Source organism: Peromyscus eremicus, chromosome 8a (genome assembly GCF_949786415.1).
Source record: "Peromyscus eremicus chromosome 8a, PerEre_H2_v1, whole genome shotgun sequence".
Taxonomy (NCBI): Eukaryota; Metazoa; Chordata; class Mammalia; order Rodentia; family Cricetidae; genus Peromyscus; species Peromyscus eremicus.
Window position 1 is genome coordinate 34,911,339 of NC_081423.1, and position 27,651 is coordinate 34,938,989.

The 27,651-nt window shown below is 45.4% G+C and overlaps 2 protein-coding genes and 1 non-coding gene across 3 annotated transcripts in view; 1 reads left to right on the forward strand and 2 right to left on the reverse strand.

Annotated features, from left to right (window-relative positions):
- Sec24a (SEC24 homolog A, COPII coat complex component) overlaps positions 1–16,367 on the reverse strand; it is a 59,896-nt gene extending 43,529 nt beyond the window's left edge. The window contains exons 1-2 of the mRNA XM_059270495.1: positions 15,981–16,367; positions 1,222–1,674 (exon numbers count right to left, since the gene is read on the reverse strand). Of these exons, the coding sequence (XP_059126478.1) occupies positions 1,222–1,674; positions 15,981–16,077 (550 nt within the window). The 5' untranslated portion in view covers positions 16,078–16,367. The remainder of the gene's footprint in view (positions 1–1,221; positions 1,675–15,980) is intronic.
- On the reverse strand, positions 10,446–10,552 carry LOC131918202 (U6 spliceosomal RNA). Its single transcript, XR_009380927.1, has one exon. It is a non-coding gene; the product is annotated as a U6 spliceosomal RNA (small nuclear RNA).
- Positions 16,368–25,676: 9,309 nt separating the features above from the next.
- Sar1b (secretion associated Ras related GTPase 1B) overlaps positions 25,677–27,651 on the forward strand; it is a 29,303-nt gene continuing 27,328 nt past the window's right edge. The window contains exon 1 of the mRNA XM_059270496.1: positions 25,677–25,808. The gene's annotated coding sequence lies outside the window, so the exon portion shown is untranslated. The remainder of the gene's footprint in view (positions 25,809–27,651) is intronic.

The following is a 27,651-nucleotide window of genomic DNA, read 5'->3' on the forward strand; positions in this document are numbered from 1 at the left end:
TATATTCCCTTAACTATATACAAATACTTTCCATCAAGCATATAGCTTGTTAGCTGCTGGAAGTGATCTTATGGGGTGGAACAGGCAGGACTCAAGACTGGTTGCAGGTCCCAGCACTTGCTAAGCACACATCTGCAATTTAACCACATACCCATGTCCCTGGGCTTAGCAGTGTATGCCTGCAGTCCCTGCACTAGGGACACACAGGCAGGAGAGCTGTTCAAGGTCATCTTTAGCTGCACAGTAAACTCAAGGACAAAGCTGGCCCAAACTAAAGAACATCCTGTTTCCCAGAAGAAAAGGCTGAAAGAAGAAAGAGAAAAGCAAGTCTGAACCCAAGGCTGGGAGCCCAGGCCTTTGGTTCGCTCTCACAGTGACTACTGTCTTGCCAGAGCAGTTATTTGAAATTCATTTCCACTAATAGTAGGAGTAGTAACTTCCATGAAATATTATTTTCTAGGACACCTCCAAACCCTTTTTGCATGTGTCTATCCCCAATGCTAGGGTTTAGAAAGGCATATGCCACCACACCTGTCCTCTGGAAGTGACGGCACAAAAACGTAAGTCCCTGGAACTCTTTGGAGAGACTGAAAAATAGCTTTGAGAACCAGATGTTTGGGAGGCTTGAGTGTAGGAGTTGCAATTCAGCATAGACAGCATAATAAGACCTTGTCTCCTTAAAGAGAAAAAAAAAGAAAAGAAGGAGGAGGAGGAAGAGGAGGAAAAGGAGGAGGAGGAGGAGGAGGAGGAGGAGGAGGAGGAGGAGGAGGAGGAGGTGGAGGAGAAGAAGAAGAAGAAGAAGAAGAAGAAGAAGAAGAAGAAGAAGAAGAAGAAGAAGAAGAAGAAGAAAAAGCCGGGCGGTGGTGGCACTCAGGAGGCAGAGCCAGGCAGATCCCTGTGAGTTCGAGGCCAGCCTGTCTACAGAGCGAGATCCAGGACAGGCACCAAAGCTACACAGAGAAACCCTGTCTCGAAAAACAAACAAACAAACAAACAAAAAAAAAAAAAAAGAAAAGAAAAAATACCTACAAAGCAAAAGCAGTAAGAGTTCAGGAATGTAAGCAATCTATTAAGCTAACTTAAAGATGTGAGAAGAAACAAACTTATTTAAAAATTGACTGATTTTAAAAACCATCTTTCTCTAAGGCTTAAGGCTTCAAGTATTCAGTGCAAATCTAATAGAGCAAGTTTCTCTCCATTTCAAACACTCCTCATGAGTACCTGGCTTTCTAAGGCTGGTTTGAAGTGCAGGGTCTCCAGAAGAAACATACTGACGATCTGCTGTCAAATTTGTATTCCCAGATAGAGTTGGTTGAGCTCCATGAGGAAAATGATTAGTCTGTGGTCCTGTAGATGGATAGTTATATTGCCAATTCAAAGGTGGCGGTGGGTTGGCTCTAGGAAGAAAGCTACCAGAAGGCATTGTTGTAGCAGCTGGGTTCTGAGAAGTGGGTAGTGGCATTCGGGGAACAGGACCACTGTGAAGTGAAGGTGGTACTGGACTGGAAGCCACAAGTGGTCTATTAAGAGTCTGCCCAGATCCCTGAGAACCACCATAGTTCGACTGTGCAGAGAATGGATTCAAAGTCTTTGCTGGCATTGGACGAGGGTAGGATCCTGGAAGTTGGGAATCATATCCTTGGCTTGATGACATCAGTGTATTCTGGACAGGACCTTCAAATAAGACAGAAGAAAAATTAGTCTTGCAAACAAATGTAGCAGTGCTTTAAAAAATACAATAGGGGCTAAGAGTGTGGCTCACACAAAAGTTCCTGATTTCAATACCCAGGAGCAGGGAACAATAAGTATAGCACTCAGAAGACTGATGCAGGAGGATTGTAAATACCAAGATAGCCTGGGTTACAGTGAGATTCTGTATCAAAAAATCAAAACAAGGGCCTAAGGAGCATTGGCTCAGCAGTGAGGAACATTTACTATATGTTGAGCATGGTGATGCATGCCTTTAATCCCAGCACTTGGGAGGCAGAGGCAGGTAGGTCTGTGAGTTTGAGGCCAGTCTGGTCTACATGGTGAGTTCCAAGCCAACCAGGACTAAACTGGGAATGGTGGTATATGCTTTTTTTTTTCCCTGTTGTTTTTTTGAGACAAAGTTTCACTCTGTAGCCTTGGTTGTCCTAGATCTCACTCTGTAGACCAGAGAGGCATGAAACTCAAAGATCCTCCTGCCTCTGCCTCCCAAGTGCTAGAATTAAAGGCATGCACCGGCTTTGGTAGGCAAAGGTAGGTAGATCTCTGGAAGTTCAAGGCTAGCCTGATTTACATAGGGAGTTCCAAGCCAGCCAAGGACAGTGAGAACCTGTCTTAAAACATAACATACACTTACACACAAAACCAACAAAATAGTACATATATTACACTCAGGGGCTAGAGAAATGACTCAATGGTTAAGAGCACTGGCTGCTTTTGCTGAGGAGCAGGGTTCAATTCCCAGCACCCACATGATAGCTCAAAACCATCTTTAACTCAGTCTCAGAGAATCCAATGCCTTCTCCTGGCCTCTAAGGGCACCAGATATGATATACATGCAAGCAAAATGCCCATACACATAAAGATAAATAATTTAAAATTAGAGAGGTCTTATTAAATTTCTCCTTAAAATGTTATGTTCAATAGTAGAAACAACTCAATTTAAAAATGAGCAGATTTTTTTTCTGCTTGTTTGCTTGTTTTCAAAACAGGGTCTCTCTGTGCAGCCTTAGCTGTCTTGGAGCTCACTCTGTAGCCCAGGCTGGCCTCGAATTTACAGAGATCCACTTGTCTCTGCCACCCGAGTGCTGGGATTAAAGGCGTGAGCCACCACCGCCCAGCCAGCAGATTAAGAAAACATACAGCAATTCTCCACCTGTGGGTCTCAACCCCTTTGGGAGTTTCATGATCCTTCACAGTGGTAGCCTAAGACCATCAGAAAACACAGCTATTTACATTATGATTCATAACAGTAGCAAAATTATAGTTATAAAGTAGCAACAAAAATAATCTTATAGTTGGAGGTCATCACAACATGGGTAACTGTATTCAAGGGTGACAGCATTAGGAAGGCTGAGAATCACTACTTTAATTACACCACTTGGGAGGCAGAGGCAGAGACAGGTGAATCTCTGTAAATTCGAGGCTAGCCTGGTCTACAGAGTGAGCTCTGTGAGGGCGTGGGGATGGGTGGAGAAAAGGAAACAAAACACGCATGTTTAATAATTATGTGCAAAGACATTAAGTTGGGGCTGCAGAGATGGCTCAGGAGGTAAGAGAACTTGATGTGTTGTCATGAAGATTAGTGTCCAGCACTCAGAGAACAAGCCAGGTATCCTTGTTCCTGACTCCAGCTCCGAGGGATCTTAGGCCTTCTTCTGGTCCTACACACACATGCACAGACTCACACAAACACATACATACACATAAATAAATAAAATAAATCTAAAACCAGACATTTGTTCAACATAATAGTTGGAGAACGGCAAATGAAAACGAAATAAGAGAACCATTCAGACAAACCAGGTGGTTATAAAAAGAAGAAACAAGTCAGTATGCTAGTGGGATATAAACTCATGCAGCTCCCATCCCTGCTCTCAACACTGTAAACAGTTACTGCATGGTCGTGCAATCCCTTAGGCAGCACAGTAACTACACAAATGTTAAGAGCAGCATTACTTACAGCATCTGGGTGCTGTCATTCTCCCCACATGATGATATTGGACTGAGCCTCTGAAACTGTTAGCAAGCCTCCAATTAAATGCTTCCCTTTTTAAGAGCTACTTTGGGGGGTTGTGAGATGGCTCGGCGGTTAAGAGCACTGGCTACTCTTCCAGAGGTCCTGAGTTCAATTCCCAGCAACTAGATGGTGGCTCACAACCATCTATGATGAGATCTGATGCCCTCTTCTGACATGCAGACAGAGTACTCATAAATAAGTAATTTTCTAAAAAAGTTACTTTGGTCATGGTGTCTCTTCATAGCAGTAGAACAGTGACTAAGACAGAAGTTGGTACCAGAGACTGGGGTATTGTGTGACAGGCCTGACTGTGCTGTTTGTTGGAAGAATCTGGAAGATTTGGGGATTCAGACTAGAAAAGCAGTTGGACACTTTAAGCCGGACTTAATGGGCCATCCCAGTAGGAGCATGGAAGACAGTGCTGAGGGCAATTTGAACTGTGGGGCCGGCTCAAGAAATTTCAGAGAGGAAGAACAGAAGTGGCCTGGAGAGCATTCTTGTGACATTCTGGCAAAGAATGTGGCTGCTTCTTGTCCTTCTCCTAAACATCTGTCTGATCTACAGTGAAAAGGAGCAAGTGAGGCAAGAAGGAATACAAAAATTTACAGTTTGAGGATAAAGGAGCACCAGGAAATGTAATGGAGCAAGTCCAGGCTTCAGGAGAGAAAAAGTTTAATTGAACAAGGAAGTCAAGTTCCAGCCCCATCAAGCAGCAGAACTTGGCAGCTTTGGCCATGTGATTCTGGCTTTAGAGTCAAGAATACAAGAAAAGGGTTATAGAATCTCCCTCCAAGGCTAAGGAAAGACGCTGAGGCCGTGTGTGTGTGTGTGTGTGTGTGTGTGTGTGTGTGTGTGTGTGTGTGTGTGATCCCTTCATCCCTGCATGGAGGCCTAGAGAGACGACTGTGTGAAGCTGTGAAGGTGAAACCTGGATTTTACGGAAGACTTCAAGATGATGGAGATGCCAGATTTGTAGGATACCTGCCAAAGATAGCTGCAGATCAGGGGTGGAACCAGCATCAACAAAGCTGAAAGGAGTTGGAGATCTGAAAAGCGCTTTGACATCAGACATGGAGATGCAGAATCTGGAGTTTGCCCTGCTGGTTTTAGGTCTAGCTTTGGCCCAATATTTCCTCACTATGCTCCCTTTCTCCCCTTTGAAATGGTAATGTATATTCTGTGCCATTGCAAGTTGGAAGTATGTGATCTGCTTTTTTATTTTGATATCACAAGGGCTTACTGTTAAGAGAATCCTATGAGTCTCAGAAGAGACTTGAATTTTTTGTTTTATTTTGTTTTTTGAGACAGAGTTTCTTTGTGTAGCTGTGGCTGTCCTGGAATTCACTCTATAGGTCAGGCTGGCCTTGAACTCAGAGATCTGCCTGTCTCTGCCTCCCGAGTGTTGGGATTAAAGGCATTAAAACCAATACCCAGGATGGTTCAGTGGTTAAGAACACTGACTCTCTTCCACAGGTCATGAGTTCAATTCCCAGCACCCACATGGCAGCTACCAACTATCTGTAACTACAAGATCTGACCACCCTCACACAGACATGCATACAGGCAGAACACCAATGCACATAAAATAAAAATAAATAAATTATTTTAAAAAAATAAAAAAAAAAAACACCCCCGGCCGAATTTTGGACTTTTAAGCAGTGTTGAGACTGAAAGAATATGGGGACTTCTGAAGTTGGACTTAATGCACTTTGCATTAAGATATGGTACAAGTTTATGGAAGCCAGGGAGTAGAATGTGGTGGTTTGAATAAGAATGGCCCCATAGGCTCATATATTTGAATGCTTAGTCATCAGGGAATGGCACTATTTGAGAAGAACTAGGAGGTGCGGCCTTGTTGGAAGAAGTATGTCACTGGGAGTGGGCCCTGAGGTTTCAAAAGCCCAGGCCAAGCCCAGTTCCCTCTCTTCCTGTGGCCGGCAGAGGAGGATACAGCTCTCAGTTACTGCTTCTGTGCCGTGATTGCCACCATGTTTCCTGCCATGATAATAATGGACTACGTCTCTGAAACTGTAAGCCAGCTGCCCCAATTAAATGTTTCCTTTTTTAAGAGTTTCCTTGTCATGGTGTCTCTTCACAGCACTATAACAATGACTAAGATAATATCCCCCAAATGGAGAAAACTACCACCATCAACAGAAGGATAATCCTGTGGGATATATCTATACAGTGAAATATTATTTGGTCATAAAAATAAAGCATTGCTAAACATGCTATAAATGAATAAACCTTAAAAATATCACAGCATGTTGGGCCTGTAGTTCTTACTCAGCAGAACAGCGTCTGCTGTTATGTATGAGGCCCTGAGTTCACTTCCCACCACCACACACACATAATCTTTTAATTGAAAGAAGCCAGACACAGGAGGATGTAATTAGACATGCATTGTATAATTAACCTATATCAATGCCCAGAATAGGAAAACCCAGGTACAAAAGCCAATTCATGGTTGGGGCACTAGAATAATGGCTAAGGGTTTTGCTTGTCTTTGGCAGTAGTAACATTCTGAAATGTGGGCTGAGATACCGAGATGGCTCATTGGGTAAAGGCATTTGCCATGTAAGCTGACAACTTGAAGTCATAACAGCAGAAGAGAACCACTCATCAAAGATGTCCTCTGCCCTCCACATGTGTGCAACATGGCATGTGTATACCCCATCACACACACACACACACACACACACACACACACACACACACACACGAGTAAAATAAAGTGTTGTTTTCTTTAAGTCTGCATACCAATGCCAGGTATGGTAACTCATGCTAGCTCATGCCCATAATCTCAGTATTCCAGAGGTTGAGGCAGGAAGATCTCTGTGACCTCAGAGTATGAGGCCAGCCTAGGCAACAGACATCCTGTTGGGGGAGGGCTTCCATACTACATACCTGGCCATTGTCATAAAGCTATCCCATCCTGTAGATATGATGACCTTCGAGGTTGCTGAAGACACAGATGGTCTAAGAGGGTTGTTCTTCCCCACGCCCTGCTTGCTCTTATGGATCTGGCTGTTCATATGAACCATTACAAATGTTTTCTCATGTTCTGCTAACTGTCCACCAAATTACTGCATCCAAGCAGGAAGGTCATGGGATTTACTGGTATAACCAATCAGAAGCACAGGTCAGAAACCTGGACTTGGTACTGGCATCTGAAGCAACTTGTGGGGCTGAATCCTCTGACCTAAAGAACCTGGTGCTATCTCCAGGTAGATGAGGTCACAACTGAACAGGACAGGTTTTGCACTTGGTTGTTGCACGTGGTGTCCACTGAAGAACTGCGTGTGCCCACACCCCAGCGTGGTCACAGGAGGACACTCTGTTGTATGAAGCAAGCACAGAAGCGTTTGTTCCTTTTCTACTGACCTCTTCATAGCACCATTGTTAAGTGTCCTCCAGGAGGCATGCCCCTCCCTCCCAATAGACCTCACAGGTGCTTGGAAACACCTGCAGTAACATTCCGTTCACATACCATTCCCTTCATAGCAAATCCTGGGCAATTTATTTCTCACTCTGTGTTTTGCACTCCATTATTCTTAAAGCAAGAAGGGACAACTGTTTCTCAAGGTATTTGTTTCTCCTAACTGTTTGTCTACTTCACATTTCCCTAGTAAGATTGCATTAAAAACCCTAAATAAGTAGCTAGGGATGGTGATGCACACCTTTTATTCCAGTACTAGGGAGGCAAAGGCAGGCGGATCTCGAGTTTGAGGCCTGCCTGGTCTACATAGTGAGTTCAAGGACAGCCAGAGCTACATAGTGAGACTGTCTCAAAAACCAAACCAAATCTATCAAAAAAAATAAATACCCTAAATACTTTTTTCCAGTTTTTGTATTAAAAAAAAAAAAAGATTTCTTTTACTACTTTAAATTATGTGTATGTGTCTGTATGTGGGTGCCCACAGAGGCAAGAGGTGTTGGATCCCCTAGGGCTTGAGTTACGGTAGTTGTGAGCTACCTGATGTGGGTACTAGGAATGGAACTTGGATCCTCTAGAAGAGCAGGAAGTTAACTACTGAGCTACCTCTCTGGCTCCATGTTGTTTGGTTTTCTTGTTCTTTTTTTTTGGGGGGGGGGGTTCAAGACAGGGTTTCTCTGTGTAGTTTTGGTGCCTGTCCTGGATCTTGCTCTGTAGACCAGGCTGGCCTTGAACTCACAGAGATGCATCTGGCTCTGCTGGGATTAAAAGCGTGCACCACCGCTGCCGGCTTCTTGTTCTCTTTAAGAGAGCATCTCATATGCCCTAGCTGGTCTTGAATTCGTTATGTAGGAAAGGCTAGCCTTGAACTTCTTGATCCTCTGCCTCTACCTGTCAAGAGCTGGGACTACAAGCATATGTCATATAGGCAGCAAACATTTTTTTTTTTTTTAAAGATTTATTTATTTATTATGTATACAGTGTTCTGTCTGCACATATCCCTGCAGGCCAGAAGAGGGCACCAGATCTCATTACAGATGGCTGTGAGCCACCATGTGGTTGCTGGGAATTGAACTCAGGACCTTTGGAAGAGCAAGCAGTGCTCTTAACCTCTGAGCCATCTCTCCAGCCCAGCAGCAAACATTTTTACTTTGTTAACCAGGTAGTCATCTGTGGCTCTATTGAGGACAGTATGGGGAACATGTGGGAACAGAGGTTGTCTTAGTCAGGGTTTCAACTGCTGTGAAGAGATACCATGACCACAGCTACTCTTTTTCTTTCAAGACTGAGTTTCTCTGTGTGTAGCCTTGGCTGTCCTGGATCTCATTCTGTAGACCAGGCTGGCTGGACCTTGAAGTCCCAGAGATCTGCCTGCCTCTGCCTCCCAAGTGCTGGGATTAAAGGTGTGCACCACCACTGCCTGGCTGCAGCTACTCTTATAAAGGAAAACATTTCATTGGAACTGGCTTACAGGTTCAGAGGTTAAGTCCATTATCATTATGGCAGGAAACATGGTAGCAGCACAGGCTGGAGAAGGAGCCAAGAGTTCTACATCTGGATCCGCAGGCAGCAGGAAGAGAAAGACACAATGGGCCCGGCTTGAGCATCTAAAATCTCAAAGCCCACCCCTGTGACACACTTCCTCCAACAAGGCCACATCTAATAGTGCCTCTCCCTATGAGCCTATGGAGGCCATTTTCATTCAAAGCACCACAGAGCCCAAATTAGACAAAGAAGTAACAAATCAAAAGAGGGTCAATTCAGTACAGAAAGGTACTTCACATTCATGCCAATAGCAGCTTCAGAATCAAAGAGAAACCTACAACAAGGATACAAATTGAGACCCCAGGTCTAACCTTAGTAAATTTCCATTCTATGAGACTCATGGAAGTCAAGCATGGTGACTATGGTAGTTTGAATGTAATTGGCCCCCACAAGATCATGGGGAGTGGCACTAATAGGAGGTGTGGCTTTGTTGGAATAGGTATGGGCTTATTAGAGGATATGGCCTTGTGTCACTGTAGAGGCAGGCTTTGAGGTCTCATACATGCTGAAGCCACACCCAGTGGTTCAGATCACTTCCTGTTTCCTGGTGATCAAGATGTAGGACTCTTAGCTCCAACACCATGTCTGCCTGCACATAACCATGTCCCACCATGATGATAATAGACTAAACCTCTGAAACTGTAAGCCACCCTATTAAATGCTTTTCTTATAAGAGCTGCTGTGGCCAGGGGGCTGGAGAGATGGCTCAGTGGTTAAGAGCACCAACTGCTCTTCCAGAGGACCCAGGTTCAAACCCCAGCACCCACATGGTAGCTCATACCTGTCTGTAACTCCAAGATCTGACACCCTCACACAGACAAACATGCAGTCAAAACACCAGTGCACATAAAATAAAAATAAATAAATCTTAAAAAAAAAAAAAAAAAAAAAAAAAAAAGCTGGCAGTGGTGGCGCATGCCTTTAGTCCAGGCAGAGGCAGGCAGATCTCTGCGAGTTCAGGGGCCAGCCTGGTCTACAGAGCTAGTTCCAGGACAGCTAGGGCTACACAAAGAAATCCTGTCTCAGAAAAAAAAAAAAAAAAAAAAAGAGTTGCTGTGGTCACGGTGTTTCTTCACAGCAAAAGAAACCCTAACGAAGATAGTAACTCCCATTTGTAATCCCAGTACTTGGGAAGCAGATACTAGACACTGTGAGTTGGAGGCCTGCCTGAGCTCCAGGAGAAGACACTGTCTCCCTCCTCTCAACTGGCCAGAAATAAATAACAGAACCCTAGCAGCTGGAAGAGTGTATGCCTCTACTGAGAGTCACATACAGTTTGGAATGGACTTTAGAAACTACTGATTTAAACTGGATGTTAGAGCATACATCTGTAATTCTAACAATTTGGAGGCAGAGACAGGAGGATCCCATCAAGTTTTTGTTTTTGTTTTTAAGTGTAAGTCCCATTTTATTTTTCCAAGGTGTTTTTTCTCCTGTCTTTATGAAGCCACCTCTTTACATGGGCTTTGGTGGAGGTCATGGTACAGCACCAGCAGGTCTAAATCGTGGTGGGGGTGTTCGGTCCTTGCGGGCTTCACGGGATTGATTCCTAACTACCTTGCTATGAACAGCACAGCTCACGCAATAATGCAGCGTGACAGAGTTTGGGAAGCACACAAGCGTCGAAGACACTTGCTTTGGATATGTCCCCGACAGCAGCGGCCTCTACAATGTTCCAAATGACGAACTTCTTAACGGCCTTGTCTTTGGGCACACATCAAGTGCAGTTCATGCAGCAAAAATATGGACCACTTCACGAATTTACGTGTCATCCCTGCGCAGGGGCCATGCTAATCTTCTCTGTATCGTTCCAGTTTTAGTACATGTGCTGCCAAAACGAGCACAGATCCCATCAAGTTTAAGGCCAGGCTGTTCTACAGGGAGTGCTGTAGGCCAACCATGGCTACACAGTAAGATTCTGTCCTGAGAAAAAATGGCTGCGGCAGCAGCGAGGGGGATATATATAAACACATACACACACACACACACACACACGTTCAGGCCAGCTTTGGTAACTTAACAAAACAAAACACTGTCTCAAAATAAAGTTTTAAAAAGGGGGGAGGAGCCGGGCGGTGGTGGCGCACATACATTTAATCCCAGCACTCGGGAGGCAGAGCCAGGTAGATCTCTGTGAGTTTGAGGCCAGTCTGGTCTACAGAATGAGATTCAGGACAGGCTCCAAAACTACACAGAAAAACCTTATCTTGAACATGCCCCCCCAAAAATAGGGGAGGGGGAGCGGGAGGGGCGGGGAAGAATGCCTGGATATGTTAGTTCTATGATAGCATGCTTGTTAGCTATGTGAGAGACCATGTGCTCAATCCCCAGCAACCCCAAAACAAACAAAAAACTCACTGATATAACTTTTAAAATAATTGATGTCTTTATTATTCTTCATAAATCAAACAAAATTAAAAGAACCTTCCTGACAGTATCACACCAATTAATACAAAAATTATGATTTATAGCCAGGTGGTGGTGGCACACGCCTTTAATCCCAGCACTCGGGAGGCAGAGGCAGGTGGGTCTCTGTGAGTTCGAGGCCAGCCTGGTCTACAGAGTGAGTTCCAGGACAGGCTCCACAGCTACACAGAGAAACCCTGTCTCAAAAAAACCCATATATATATATATATATATATATATATATATATATATATATATGATTTATATTTCCTTCGTAAGCCTGCTAAGCAGTTATGAACACATTGAATTAACTACCTCTTTCACAAAAAAGTCCATGTAGAAGAAAAGGCTAGTCCTGGCAGTTCAGGCCTACAACTTGGGAGGTTGAGGTAGGGAGGATCACATGTTTAAAGCCTACCCAAGCTACAGAATGAGCTCCAGGCCAGCCTGAGCAACTCACTGAGACTGTCTCAAAAATTTAAAAATACAAAAAGGGGTAGGGACACTGCTCACTAAGTACACATGAAGCCCCAGGTTTAATCCTCAGTATCATATAATAAAAAAATAAACAAAATGTAAAGGAAACAGATACGTCCCTAATGGTTCTCCTTAAAATTCTAAGTAGGATAAAGACTGAGGACATTTTTATTCTTCAGCCACTCACTCACTAGTACATTATACACTGAACCACTATTTAGTTGGTAGTTTATATTTGCCAACTATTACACATGAACCTAAAAGAATGACTGATTTAAAATTAACTCAGGGGGCTGGAGAGCTGGCTCCGTGGTTAAAAGCACTGGCTAGTCTTACAGAGGATTTGGGTTCAATTCCAGCACCACATGGCAACTCAAACCTGTCAATCCACTCCCAGGGAATCTGAGAACCCAGGGGATCTAACTTAGTATCTCATCTCATGTCATTAATCAAAATACATTCTTCACCTGAAGAATTTGTCAATGAAAAGAAAAGGAAAGAAAAGCCAGTTGTGGTGGCATTTACCTATAACCACAGCGTTTGTGAGGTGGAGACCTGAGGATCAGAAACTTAAGGGAATCTTTGTTACACAGTTAGCCTGAGGTCAGTCTGGGCTACATGAGACCCAGTCTCAAAAACACAAACAAAAGGGGCTGAAGGCATTGACCGCTCCTTTAGATGACTGGAGGTCAGCTCCCAGCACCACACTATGTTGTTCCCAGCACCACACTATGTGGCGCGCGCGCACACACGCGCGCGCGCACACACACACACACACACACACACACACACACACACACACACGATTTAAAATAAATAAAATAAATAAAAACCGGGCACCCATCACTCCAGAGGCAGAGGCAGGCTGATCTCTATGAGTTCAAGGCCAGCCAGAGCTGTTACACAGAGATACCCTGTCTCAAAAGACCAAAACAAAATTGGGAACTTTTTTTTTTTTTTGGTTTTTAGAGACAGGGTTTCCGGAACTCGGTCTGTAGACCAGGCTGGCCTTGAACTCAGAGATCTGCTTGCCCCTGCCTCCTGAGATTAAAGGCATGTGCCACCACCTGGCAGGAACTTATTTTAAAACATGTATAGGTATTTTTTGTGTATCTCTGCACCACATGCCTGCCTGGTGCTCAGAGAGGCCAGAAGAAGGCGACGGATACCTATCCTGGAACTGAAGTTACAAGTGAGGTACTTCATAGGTGCTGGGACTTGAACCCTGGTCCTCTGCAAGAGCAGTAGGTGCTCTTGACCACTGAGCCCTCTCTTCAGCCTCCCCAACTAGTAATTCTTAAATGTGCTAGACACTATGTGGGCTCTGAAGTCACAGGGCTTACAGGTTGAGGGAAGTCAGATATTCTTTTAGAAAATTACAGCCTACCAGGGGAAAGAGAAAGGAGACTGTCCCTCTCAGCTTCCGTTCTATGTGTAAAGGGAACTATTATGTAAACAGCCCATGGAAATGAAGTTAATAAAACTGCAGTCTCCTAACTGCCTTGGCAAGTCGGTTCCAAGGGCCAGCAAAGGAGGCACAGAACGACAGGAGCGCTTCCTTCCCTTTAGCCTTACTGTGACCATCAGAACAAGATGCCAGGCTCAGTTGTCCTGCAGCCTCATTATCAGAGTTTTGCAATGGAAATAAGTACACAAGTCAGTATTAAAAACCTGAGGAAGGGGTTGGGGATTTAGCTCAGTGGTAGAGCGCTTGCCTAGCAAGCACAAGGCCCTGGGTTCGGTCCTCAGCTCGGGGGGGAAAAAAAAAAAAAAAAAAAAAAAAAAAAACCTGAGGGAAACCTTTCTAGACAATCTTTAGGTTGTAATGCAACATAACAACATATCACAGAGCAAAAAAGTTTGGTGTAAGGAATATAGCAAGAAAGCAATTTACAGAAAATGAAAATAGCCACTCTTGCTAAGTCTTGGTTCAAGCTAAATGATATCCTAAGATCTAACTGTACTGTAGCATGTTAACTTACACAAGCACATTAAACCAACACCTTAAGAAATTTCACCTTTAGGGACTGGAAAGATGGCTCAGAGGTTAAGAGCACTGACTGCTCTTCCAGAGGTCCTGAGTTCAGTTTCCAGCAACCACATGGTGGCTCACAATCATCTGTAATAAGAGCTGGTGCCCTCTTCTGGCATGCAGGCAAACAAGCAGGCAGAACACTGTATACATAGTAAATAAATAAATCTTTAAAAAAAAGAAAAGAAATTTCACCTTTAATCCCAGCACTCAGTAGACAGAGGCAGGTGGACCTCTGTGAGTTTGAGGCCAGCCTGGTCTACAGAGTGAATTCCAGGCCAGCCAGGGTTACAAAGTAAGACCCTGACTCAAAACAAAATGTTAAAATGGCTATTATAGCCAGGTGGTAGCAGTGCATGCCTTTAATCCTGGCACTCGGGAGGCAGAGGTAGGCAAATCTCTGAGTTTGAGGCTAGCCTGGTCTATAGAGCGAGTTCAAGGATGGCCAGGATTACACAGAGAAACCCTGTCTCAAAGAAACAAAAAACAAACAAACAAACAAACAAATCCCACCACCCACAAAAAAAGATTATAAAAGACTGAGGAGGAAAGGAGAGGGAGAAATGATGTAATTATACACCAATCTCAAAAAAAACAAAACACAAACAACAACAACAACAACAACAAAAACCTCCCTATAACCAAGGGCAAAAAAAAAAAAAAAAAAAAGACTGAAGTGACAGCTCATGAGTTTTATATTTGCAGGCATGAGTCTACTACTTACTTTCTTTTTTCCCCAAGACAGAGTATATTTGTGTAGCTTTGGAGCCTGTTCTGGATCTCACTCTGTAGACCAGGCTGGCCTAGAACTCACAGAGATCTGCCTGCCTCTGCCTCCAGAGTGCCGGGATTAAAGGTGTGCACCATCGCCTGGGTTTCTACTACTTACTAGCTCTAAACAACCCACACATGAGTGCTCTCTTATTCTCTCTTACACCCAAGGTCAGAATATGGATGTGCAACAAGTGTATGTTTAGCTTTGACCAAATGAACGGGAAATTCCAGCTCTGTAATCAGGGCAGCTGAAACAGGAGGATTGCCACAAGTTTCAGGCCAACTAGAGATACAGAGTGAGACACTGTCTCAAAAAACTAACTAAAATCAATGAAATATCTCCAGCACAGCCTATCACACTGATTAAATTCCTGCAACATTGCAAAACCCTGACAATTACACTTACATGTAACTCATGGGGGCATGTGTAGAATTTGCCACTTAAGTGCAAGTTATAAGACAAACCCATACCAGAGACATCTTGCTTAATTGTTTTCACCTTAAAGGGAATGACTTCATCTCCTGTGCAAGTGTTACTGTCACAGAAGAAAATGTAGTTTACATAATCTGTTACTATAAACTTAAGAACCAATTCAAGTTAACTTGTCAATGCTTCTCGCTTCTCTTGCCCTGCCCACATAGCTGCCTACCCACTGACATTTTTAAGTCTTATAAAGAGCCCTCTTTGTAAAGAAAACAGTAGTCTTCTTTAAATGCATTGTAACCAGCAATTTTAGTCACTGGCTATTTTCTCCAACTTCAATGGGCACAGTAAGTACTTTAGTATTATTCTCCCTGTCTTCTTCCCACAAAGCAAAGATTTGTAGGCTAATTTGCAAGTAGGCAGAAAATGTGTCTTTATCATATCAATTAAAATAGGCTTAGCAATTCACGCTGTAGGAAAACTTCAGGAATCCTAGAAGAGGTATCAAATGATAAGATTTTCTCACGCCCAATGATAAACTATAGTGCCAGATGTACACTCTCGTCGGGTTCAGAGAGTTGGGTCTAACTACGTTCCAAGTGAGAAAGAGGCCTCTAGAAACGAACCCTAGCCTTCCATCTATTTGGTTCTTCCACAACCGAGAAACTGCACAGGCGGCCCAGGGACAGCTGTGGGGAGATCCTTGGAGAGAGACACCTGGAGGGATGAGTAAGTCCTAAAGGGGTCTGCCAAAGGCGGAGTCATTCATTCATCTCTGCAAACTCGGACTAATAAACAACGACCCCACCGTGCTGCGAGCTCACAGACTCGAGATGAACCCTGCCCTCCAGGACACGGGACTGAGGTGGCGCGGAGGGTGATGACACCCAGACACTATGACCTCCGTAAGGCAGTTCTGAGGAACTGATTTCGTCTGCGATTCTTTTTCACCTCTTGTTTCTCTCAGAAGCTGCACACCGCAGGTGCTTACTGTTTGCTGGCTGGGTGTATAAATACATGTGAAACTGTCTCACCAGCGCGGGTCTGCAGGTGCACGGCCCCTGGTCACGATCTGCCTGCCACTCCTCCCGGCACACCCGGCCCGGAGGTCTCCGGGGCCCTGGCCGGGCCGTCCTCCCCGCCCCCATGCGGCACTCACCGTTGGTGTAGGGGGACCCCGCGGCCGAGGCGGCCCCGTTCTGGGCCTGGAGGCCGGCTGCGGCGCCGCGGGCGGCCGGGATCCCGGGCTGGGCCATGGCGCCCGGGGTTCTCAGGGTAGGACGGAGTCGTCGGGGTCGACCGCAGCGCCGAGCCAAGAGCTCCAAGAGGAAAGCCGCGGGAAGGGAGCCGAAAGCCGGAGACGCGGAACACGCGAAGGCGGCACGTCAAAGCCGAGGCATGGCGTCTCGGTGGCCTCAGCCCGCCGGCGGCCACGATCCGGCTTGGGCGCGGAGAGGCTCGGGGAAGTCAGGCCGGCGGGGCCGCGAACGCCGGGCTCGGAGGCGCCAGCCGAACCCGGAGAGGAGGGCGGTCCTGGGCGGAGCTGCCGGCCGCGCAGGCACAGTGGGGACACGTGGCACTTCCGGTTCCGGCTGGCGGCTCTCAATCCCGGTGGAGCTGGCCCAGGCCACCTGACAGTCCCGTGTCCCGGCCCGGAGGACCGTGCACGGACTCGCCGGCCACGTCACTGACTCCCGCCGCCCACCGGAAGTGGCATGTGTCGCCACTACGAAAATCCCCGGCGTGGAGAACGTCACCTCCCTGACAGATCGGGGATCTGAGGGCGGTGCGGACTTTGAGAGTCGCTCTGGTGGGGGTAGGACAGACCCGGGCTCCTCTTCCCGTGTTCTCTGAGGATTACCTGAGACAGATGTCAACGTCTGCTGTCGAGACCCAGCCACCGCTGGTGACTCAGACGGTGCTATGCCGGGTGTAGAGCGCAAGAGAATTTTAAAAAGAGATGCTAAAATACGTGTGTATGTCAAAGTGTCGTGGGCCGAACGTGGTAGAAACTGAGAGGCCGAGGCAGGAGTATTGCTCTAAGTTTGAAAGCTGCCAACCAGATCTGCCAGGGCTGGAGTAAAGACCCTAGGTCAAGGTAAAAATGTGTGACGACGTTAAGGAGGAAGCCTTTCCTTTCTAACTGGAAGATTCAGAGGTCCTTTTAATTTTGAAGTTGGCTTATTCATAGCTTAGTCACTCCGAAGTACGTTCCCTACACATGGATTAGCACTCCCCACTCTTCCTCTCCCAATGTTGACAATGGAATCCAAGGTCCTAGGGTAGCACTCGTTTTACCACTGAGCTACACAGCTTCTAACAGTAAGTATTAATACTGAGGCTCAGGGCCTAATAACATATTGAAATAGTAATTTTAAACCAGAGGTGGTGGTGTACTCCTGTAGTTCTGGATACTGGCAAATGAGACAGGAAGATTTTGAATCCAAGACCAGCCTGGGCAATTTAGCAGGACTCAGTTTCCCAAAAAGGGGTTAGGAATGTAGGTTACTGATAGAGAGTTTGCTTAACCTTGTAGAAAAACCTGAGTTCAAAGATTTAAAGGCAGTTTTAATTCCTCTTCTGAGTGTTTACATTAAAGTGAATAATTCAAACTTCCTTTCTGGGCAAGTAGTCTGTGGGCTTCTTTTATTTTTTTATTTATTTTTTAGCCCCAAATAGACTTTTTGACTTTTAAGGCCAACGAGAAGTAGAAACTGGTTGGTTACACAACATAATTAATGATATCAATAGTGATCTTAGCTACCTTCATTCTACTTTGGTTTTTCCTGCTCCAAGCAGATGACAAAGTCCTTCACAGATGTGTACTGCTGATTAAAATGTCATGTCATGCCATGAGTTTCACAATGTCAGGGGAAAGTACACCTTACCTAATTCACTAAACATCTAATGCCTTCTGTGAAGTATTACATAGAAAAAGAGCACAATCTAAAGCTACTGTCAGACCCAAGAAGCAGGCAGTAACTACACATAAAAATTTATCCTCGCCAGGCAGTGGTAGCACATGCCTTTAATCCCAGCACTCGGGAGGCAGAGGCAGGCAGATCTCCATGAGTCTGAGGACAGCCTGTCTATCTACAGAGGGAGTTCCAGGGTAGCCAGGGCTGTTATACAGAGAAACCCTGCCTCATAAATAAATAAATAAATAAATAAATAAATAAATAAATAAATAAGTAAGTAAGTAAGTAAGTAAGTAAGTAAGTAAGTAAGTAAGTAAGTAAGTAAGTAAGTAAGTAAGTAAGTAAGTAATAAAGATGTATCCTCCAACCTGGCTTACAGAATGAATTTCAGGACAGCCTTGGCTGCACAGAGAAACCCTGTCTCAAAATCAACAAAAGCTTTAAAAAAATTTATCCTCACCTTGATTTTGTTATCATTTGCCTCAGAACCATTCTAAAATATACTTCCTGTGAGTGGAATTCAACTACTTTTTTAAAAGATGGTTTTAAAGTTTATTTTCTGCATGTATGAGTGCCCACAGGGAAGTAGTTTACATCATGTGGATGCAGTGCACACAGAGGCCAGAAGAGGGCGTTGCATCCCCTGTTGCTGGAGTTGACAAACAATTGTGAGCTCCCTGATCTGGGTGATGGAAAAGGAACCCTGGACCTCTGTGTAAGAACAGCCAATGCTCTTTACTGCTGAGTCCCCTCCCCCTTCCCCTCCCCCACTCCTTTATTACAAGATCTAGGTAGGCTTCTTTTTTGATTGTTTGTTTGTTTTGAGAAAGGATTTCTCTGTGTAGTTTTGGTGCCTGTCCTGGATCTCACTCTGTAGACAAGGCTGGCCTCGAACTCAGAGATCTGCCTGGCTCTGCCTCCTGAGTGCTGGCATTAAAGGCTTGCGCCACCACCACTCAGCTAGGTAGGTTTCTTTAGGATGAAGATACTTTAAATCAAACTTTCACCTAAGAGCACCTATGACAAAATCCCAAGTCCTATATCTAAGAACAGTAAAGCAAACAGGAAACAGAACAAGACCAGAGTCTTGCTTTAAAGAGAAACTAGAACTCAGGGAGAAACTGAAGCTTCCTGAGGTCAGAAAAAAATGGTCTCTCTTCAGAGGTAAATACCATGGTTTCTAACTTCTGTTGATTTAGTCTTCTCTTTATATTCAACTCCTTTGGAATAATCTTGGTTTGTTGACTTTGGCATAGTGGTTTGATTTGGTTAAATCAATCTTTCTTTGAACTTTGTCCTGTTTAAGCAATATCTGTGTGTTCAAATCTTAAAAAGTACATAACCTCACTGGTTAAATCAGTTAAATAGGTATAAATAGTTTGCTAATAAGTAAACAATTTTGTTTCACCCCTAAATTTCTCTGTTGCTATTATTAACCCCAAACTATGGTTAAATCTCTGAGGTTTTTTTTATGTTTTCAACTAACCAACTTTAAGATACTGAGGAGAAGCCAGGAGCCAGGCAGTGGTGGCACATACCTTTAATCCCAGCACTTGGGAGGCAGAGGCAGGCGGATCTCTGTGAGTTCCAGGCCAGCCTGGTCTATAGAGCGAGTTTTAGGACAGCCAAGCCTGCACGGAGAAACCCTGTCTGGAAAAACAAAGAAACAAACAAACAAAAAAGATACTGAGGAGAGGCCAGGCACGGGGGCATACGCCTATAATCCCAGCACTCAGGAGGTAGAGGCAGGTGGATCTCTCTGAGTTCGAGGCCAACCTGATCTACATAGTGAGTTCCAGGACAGCCAGGGCCACACAAAGAAAACCTGTCTTGAAAAAACAAAAGAAAGAAATTTGCTGATGCTCATAAGTAGACTGACGCTCACAATAGGCTCCTTTGCCCATGTACTCAGGATTGTTAGATTATCAGCTGATAAAATCAATACTTTCAGGAAGGGGAATAGTGGAGAGACGGCTTTGTAGGAAAAGGTGCTTACTGCCAAACCTCATGACGTAAGTTCGATCCCAGGAACTCTCATAGTGAAAAGAAGTAACTCCCTACAAGTTGTCCTCTGACCTCCAAGAACCCACAGGCACACATGCGTGCACACACACACAAGAAAAAAAAATTTTTAATGTTCTTTTTAATTTATTCTTTGTGTCTTTCACATCATGCATCTCCATTCCATTAATTACCCCGTCTCTTTGTATCCACACTCTGCCCTTACAACCTCCCCACAAAATAAAATAAAATTTAAGAGAAAGAAAAAAGAAAAATCAGTCTCGTCGTCGTGGAAGCTGTAGTGTGACACAGTGAGTCCCTCAATAAACCCCTTTATCCATATAGCTTTACTTGCAAGTGTTCACTGCAGAGTGGTTGGTCTGGTTAGAGGACTCTGGCTTCTGCTACACTATCAATGCTGGGCCCTCACTGGAGCTCCTCTTGGTTTTCCTGTCGTTGCCCTGTGTCGTGGAGATCCTGCAGCTTTGGGTCTGTAGGACCGGTCCCTTCACGTGCTCCAGCAGATCACAGATGGGGTGGATGTTGGGGTGGGCCAACTCATAACTCTGATTCTGGGCCTGGGTAGTTGCAGGGTTGGTCAACCTGCCAGCTCTCCCTTGTCGTTACTACCAGGGTGAGCTCTCCTGAATTGCCTTGGCTAGGGATGAGCAGGGGGCGGGGCCAGTTCTCCTGCTTCCATGTCCTCAGGGTTGGTTCTACACCTACACCTTCAGGGCCAGCTCTACTGTGTTGCCCAGGTGTGGTGTGGGGCCCACTCTCCCGAGCGCTGCAGTTGATGAGGGGCTGGGACAGCTCTCTCACCTGCCTAGGACGTTGATGGTGGGTAGGATTTCTCTCTGCCCATGCCACCACATGACAGATGAGTAATGGGGACAGCTCTCCCATGCTCACAACTTCAGGGCTGACTCACCCACACCTCCACCAACAGAATTGGCTCTATTTTGCTGCCCCGGCAAGGTGCAGGGCCTGCTCTCCCACCTGCCTCAGGTGTTGCAGTTGGTGGGGGACAGGGGCAGCTCTCCCGGTCTTATGACCTCAGGGCCAGTTGTCCCACCTGCCTCAGATGTTGAGGGGGTGGTATATTTTTTAAAAGGGCAAATTACCAGACATGTTGACCTTTAATCCCAGCATTCAGCAGGCAGAGGAGGATCTCTGAGTTTGAGGCCAGCCTGATCTTCATAGTTCCAGGACAGCCAGAGTTATGTAGATAGACCTTGTCTCAAGGAGAAAAAAAAAGTTATTCTGTTTCTGGTTCAGACAGAACAATCTCGGTTATAGACATTTGTATGAACAACAGTTTCATTCTCTGAAAATTGCTTGCCGCTCCATTTTAGGGACAGTTCCTTTGCCCTCATTTGCCTGTACCAAGACACCTGCTTGTATGTGACATCAACTGCTGTGAAGCACATCCCAAGTACAGTCATCTCACAGCAAGCCAAAGAGCTTCCTAGCTCTTGGAAGGCTCCCTTATGACACAGCATTCTCATCAACCACCATGTTGAGTCTACAGTACCCTGGGCTTAAACTACTGGAATGTTTCTTCTGGATTCTTTCTCCCTGGTTCATACTACAAGCTCCAGTTATAGATGCTGCTTTACCTTTGGGCACTCGGGCTTGCTCAGTCAACTTAAAAATCCTCTCAAAGGTTTGTCTTACCTCCTGCTGAGTAAAATCAGAAGTCCTACCCACAGCCTTTCAAGCCCCTCATGACCCAGCTTTGCTACCTCTCTGCCCTCACATCCAGCTAAGTCAGTGGTTCTCAACTTTCCTAACCCCCGAGACCCTTTAATACAGTTCCTCATGTTGTGGTGACCCCCAACCACAAAATTATTTTCACTGCTACTTCATAACTGTAATTTTGCTACTGCAAATACCTGTGTTTTCTGATGGTCTTAGGTGACCCCTGTGAAAAGGTGTCATGACCCAGAGGTTGAGAACCACTTAACTAAGATGAATCGTTTAAAAAAAAAATCCAGCTGCCGTGAGAATAATTGATGGGAAGGGAAAGACTAGAGTTGTTTTAACTGGGGGCCACCGAGGACAGTGGCTTACAGCCCATTGTGTGGAACAGAAATGGACGTGTATTTGTTAATCCCTGTTAAAACTTTGGACTTTGCTATCTCTTTATCCCTGCTAATCACATGAAACCTTACAACATATATTTTTTTTCTCATACATGACTCCCTGTTTCTCTCTTCCTATTGACCCAGCCCAGGCTCTGGTTACCTCTCACCTGCCTGACTACAGCTGCCTCGTTGCCAAAATGATCTCAGCTTTCAGTTTTGACTTGTTCAGTATAACCTGTGTACTGTTACCACAAAAACCTCCCCCCACACAGTTTCCAACTATGCTTTTCCTGTTTGGGTCAAAATCTCTCAGAAGTTTTTAGATTTTTGAGACAGGGTCTCTCTGTATAATTTTTGGATTTTTGAGACAGAGTCTCTCTATATAGTCCTGGCTGTTTTTGGAACTTGCTATGTAGACCAGGCTGGCCTCCAACTCACAGAGATCCACCTGCCTCTGACTCCCAAGTGCTGAGACACTAAAGGCATACGCCACAAAGCCTGGCTAAAACCTCTTTAAGAGTTTGAGAGTTAAGGTCCTCTATGCCTCAGGCTGGTTTTACCTAGTTAAACAGTAATGCTTCCTAATGCTGTTCCCATATTTACTCCTTTCTGTATATTTTTCTGTCTGGTTTTAGACAGGGTCTCCTATGGTCCTGGCTTGCCTCAGACTTGCTATGTATTCAAGTGAGGCCATCTTTGAACCCCGGATCCCCCTGTCTCCATCTTCCAGCTGGTGCACCAGCATGCTTGGCGATTGTTATTGTTTCTTCATAATACTGTTCATGTCTGGATATTAATCCCAACTTTACAGAAGCAGGAACGGGAAGCCAAAGTGAGTAGTAACCTTGAAACTCACGCGTGGACAGACCAAGCGTTGTGTTTTTACAACACTATCAACGATGTACAAATTGGTAACATAGAGGTTTGAGAATGCTCTTTATTTCTATTTTTCTGATCTTCCAAACCTTAAATAATAACAATTCCCTCCTTCTTTCTGTGTGGAAGAAGGGCAAGCAAGCCGCGGTGCACTTGTGGGGGTCAGATGACCAATTTTCTTATTCGATCTGGGGGTTCCGGGGATGTAACTATAGTAGTCCAACCTTGATGGCAGATGCCTTTACCTGCTGAGCCATTTCACTGACCCTCTTCCAAACTTTAGCATGAAAAGGATTGGGGGATTTGGGGCTGGGGATATGGTTCAGTCAGTAAAGTGCTTGCTCTGAAAGATGGGGACCTGAGATTGATCCACAACACCCATGTAGACATACTCGCAGCACAGCAGTCCATGTCTGTAATTTCGTTCCTGGCTGGAGAAAAGGACACAGCAGGATCCCTGGAGCCGGTCAGCCAGAGTCTAGTTAATCCGTGAACTCAGGTCAGTGACTGTGCTGGCTTAGTTTCACGTCGACCTGACACAAGCTAGAGGTCTTGAAAAACCAAGAAAGGGCAGGCAGTGGTGCACACACGTTTAATCCCAGCACTCGGGAGGCAGAGGCAGGTGGATCTCTGTGAGTTTGAGGCCAGCCTGGTGTACAGAGTGAGTTCCAGGTCAGCCAGGACAACTTCACAGAGAAACCTTGTCAGAAAAAGAAAAAGAAAAAGAAAGAAAGAAAGAAAGAAAGAAAGAAAGAAAGAAAGAAAGAAAAGAAAGGAAAACCAAGGGGGAAGAAAGAAAAGGAAACCTCAATTGAGAAAAGTCCCCCTACCAGACTGATCTGTTGTGCATTTTCTTTTTTTCTTTCTTTTTTTTTTTTTTTCTTTTCTTTTTTCTTTTTTTTGGTTTTTCGAGACCGGGTTTCTCTGTGTAGCTTTGCGCCTTTCCTGGAACTCACTTGGTAGCCCAGGCTGGCCTCGAACTCACAGAGATCCGCCTGGCTCTGCCTCCCGAGTGCTGGGATTAAAGGCATGCGCCACCACCGCCCGGCTCCTGTTGCGCATTTTCTTGATTGATGGTGTGGGAAGGCCCAGCCCATTGCGGGTTTTACCATTCCTGGGCAGGTGGTCCTAGGATATAGAAAAAAAATCAGGTTGAGCAAGCCAGCAAGCAGCACTCCTCCACGTCCTCCATGGCACCTGCATCAGCTCCTGCGGCCAGGTTCCCACCCTGACTTCCCTCCGTGATGAGCTGTGATCTGGACGTGTAAGTTGAAACAAACCCTTCCCTCCCCATGCTGCCTGTGGTCACGGTGTTTTATCACAGCAATAGAAACCCTAAGACAGTGAGAGACTCAGCCTCAAACAATAAGGTGGGGAGGCTGGGGAGATGGCTCGACAGTTAACATGCTTGCTTGCACAAGCAAGAGGACCAGAACCTGGGGCCTGGGGGGTATGGCTCATAGGTCAAGAGCTCTTACTGCTTTTGTAGAGGATTGAGTTCAATTCTCAGCACCCACATGGTGGTGAACAACCTTCTGTAACTCCAATTCCAGGGGATCCAACACCTCTTCAGACCTCTTCAGTCTCCTATATGCACATAGTGCACATAGATATGCTCAAGCATACAGTGTGTGTGTGTGTGTGTGTGTGTGTGTGTGTGTGTGTGTTTACTACTTTTAAAAAGAGGACCTCAGCCAGGTGGTGGTGGCTCATGTCTTTAATCCTAGCACTAGGGAGGCAGAAGCAGGTGGATCTCTGTGAGTTTGAGGCCAGCCTGATCTACAGAGTGAGTGAGTTCCAGGACAGCCAGTGCTACACAGGGAAACCCTGTCTTGAAAAACCAAGAGACACACACACACACACACACACACACACACACACACACACACACACACACACAGAGAGAGAGAGAGAGAGAGAGAGAGAGAGAGAGAGAGAGAGAGAGAATCTGAATTTGGATCACTAGAAAGAATATAAATGTTGTGTGGGCGTGGAGTCTCAGGAATTAGAGACAGGATCCCCAGGGAAATTAGTTATATCAGCAAGCTCCAGGTTAGTTCAAAGGCGCTTCAAAGAGTAGGGTAGAAGAGCAACCCAGGATAGTTTCTGACAGTTAACTTGGAGCCTGCACATGTGTGCAACCTGACACATACAAAGACAGATAGATACAAGCATGGTGGGCACGCCTTTAATCCCAGCACTCAAGAGGTAGAAGCAGGCGGTTCTCTGTAAATCTGAGGCCAGCCTGGGCTACATAGTGAGTTCCAAGATAGCCAAGGCTATGTAGAGAAACCAGTCTCAAACAAAACAGACAGGACCCTCATTTTTTTTTTTTTTTTTTTTTTTTTTTTTTTTTTGTACAATACTTGAGACTGAACTCAGGGCATTTTGTAAGCCAGGTAGTCTTTCTACCATTGAGTCATATTTCTAGCCAGCCCCCTAAAAAATGTATCTGGGTGAAGGTTAATAAAGACATTTTAATATAGGTTTAAGCATGAGGCTTAAGAGAAAGATGGGTGCTCAGAGGAAAAACAAGACACATCCAAGAGCAGGGAGGGGTATGAGTTTCTCAAAGAGTTGCAGGAAGTAAAACATACCCCAGTGTATCACTCAAAGGATGTATTCTTAGGTAACAGATGCCAGATTGGACCTGGTGCTGCAGGGTTATAATCCCACTTTCTCAAGAAGCGAGGGCAAGAAGATGATAAATTCACAGCCTGCCTGAGCAACTTGGTGAGATCCTGTCTGCAAATAAAAATAAATCAAAGAGTGGCGGATGCTGCTTGGTGGTCGACTGCAGCCCCTAGTAACGAGAGGGAAAAGGAGAAAAAAACGAATGCCAAAGACAATTTTCTCACATGCCTCTTGGGGTGGGGGTGTGCAGTGGCCCGGAGCTGGCCCACAGGGATTGGTGGCGGGCCCGCCAGGAGGCGGAACTGAGGGCGAGCGGCGCTCGAGTCCCGCGGACTGTCACTGCCAAGGCGCCCGCCGACCCGGAAGGAGCTGAAGAGAGCTGGGGCCGCGGCAGCCATACCGCTTTGCAGAGCCGGCTCGGAGCGTGTAGTGCGGACGCGGAGCGGGGAGTCGCGTTCTCTGGAGTGGCAGGTGAGTGGCAGTGCCCTCGTCGGGGAGGAAGTTGGGGCGACAGCTGTGGCCCTCCGCAAGGCGCATTGCTTAGGCTGTACACGCGCCCAGAGCTCTGATCCCTGGCCCTTCGCGAATGGGGAGCCTGGTTTTTCTGTTGTTGTTTTCCCCCCACTGCGGTGCGATGGACTACAAGTCCGGTCGGTGCCCGCGGGGACCGCTCTGGTGGCCCTCGGGGTAGGGCAGTGGTTGTCACACGCAATTATTTCAGGAGAGAGTGGCAGGACGGCGCGCGAGCCTCTTTCCTTCCCCTGGGCCTCAGTTTCCCCACTGGATAAGGTGAAGAAGGAAGCAGGGGTCATTGACAGCAGGAGAGGCTGGGACGCTCTATGTTGTCCCAATTAGTGTGGGGACCAACGGAGCCTCCTCACTTTTAGTAGTTATCGTTTTGCCCCAGCTCAAGCCTAGTTGAGTGGAGGGAAAAGATACTAATGGGGGGAAAAATCACGATTTCCCGACAAGATAAAAATTTGTTTTTGAAACATCCAAGTCTGGCTTTGTTAGATGAAGGAATCAAAGTCGTCAGGAGTTTAAGGTGTTGGGGTGAAGAAAATCGAACCTACTGTCGCGAATTTGGATATATATGGGTGGGTATAATACCTTGAAGGTCTGTGTCCCTTGTTAAAATGTTGGCCAAAGTAGTTGCACTGAAATGAGAGAGGAAGGTGCCACCTGTATAACACTAGTCTAAGGAAGACAGCTCCCTCGGCTCTGTTTTACAGATGGCCAATAAGGGAGGCGCTACAATTTGCCAGTCTTGAGCACTGTCAGTAAAGCAGAGAAACGTGTGGCTACCACTGCACCTTTCAGTAGATTTGTGTTTGTGGCCAAAATATGTTGACCTTTAAAATTTTTTATGAATGTAGGCAGGCCACCCTGACCCTATAATTCCACCTACTCAAGAGGGCAGGAGCATCATTTGAGCCAAGACTGCCTGGGCAACATACCCAAGATCCTATCTCAAGAAGTAAAAATTTTTTCCCAAGTGTTAAGATGCTCCCTGGGCATTTGTGAGTTTATAGAAAAAGGAAAGTGGCCTCATTGTCAAAATGTTAGGAAAGTATTGTGATTTTGAAAATTTGTAGTTTAAAATGAAGTATGTTTTGACCTTCCTTTGCCTTGGACTGTTGTGCTGGAGTAGAAATGCAAGTGTGACTTGACACGCAGGAGTAGTCCATCAGAAATGGAAATCACTGCCACCTCATTCGAAGCTTACAGACTAGAGTGCTATAGCAGTGATTCACCACGTCTCCACTCCCTCTCTTAAGTACGCAGTCGGCTGAAACTCATTTAAATTGCTTTTTTGCAAAATATGATGAAGGAAATAATAGTTAAATCAGTGTCAGAAAGTTTCTCCATTGTATGTAGTTTTTAGAGCAACTTGGATTGTTTTAAAATATTTTATTATATATAATTATTATTATGAATGTATCTGTGTTAAAGGTCACACCAGGAATTATGGGTAGAGGTCAGAGGCCAATTTGTGGGAGCTGGCTCTTGCCTTCCACCATGTGGGTTCTGAAGTCAGACTCAGGTTCTCAGGCTTGGTGACAAGCTCCTTTACCTCCTGGCCACCTTGCCAGCCCTCTGTTGGTGTTCTGAGGATGCAGTGTGTTATCACATAGACCAGTTTGAATTTTCTTAGTCCACTGTGGCGAGTCCCAGTTCAGTCCTCAGTTTCACAACACTCTTTTTTTTTTTTTTTTTTTTTTTTTTTTTTGGTTTTTCGAGACAAGGTTTCTCTGTGTAGCTTTGCGCCTTTCCTGGGACTCACTTGGTAGTCCAGGATGGCCTCGAACTCACA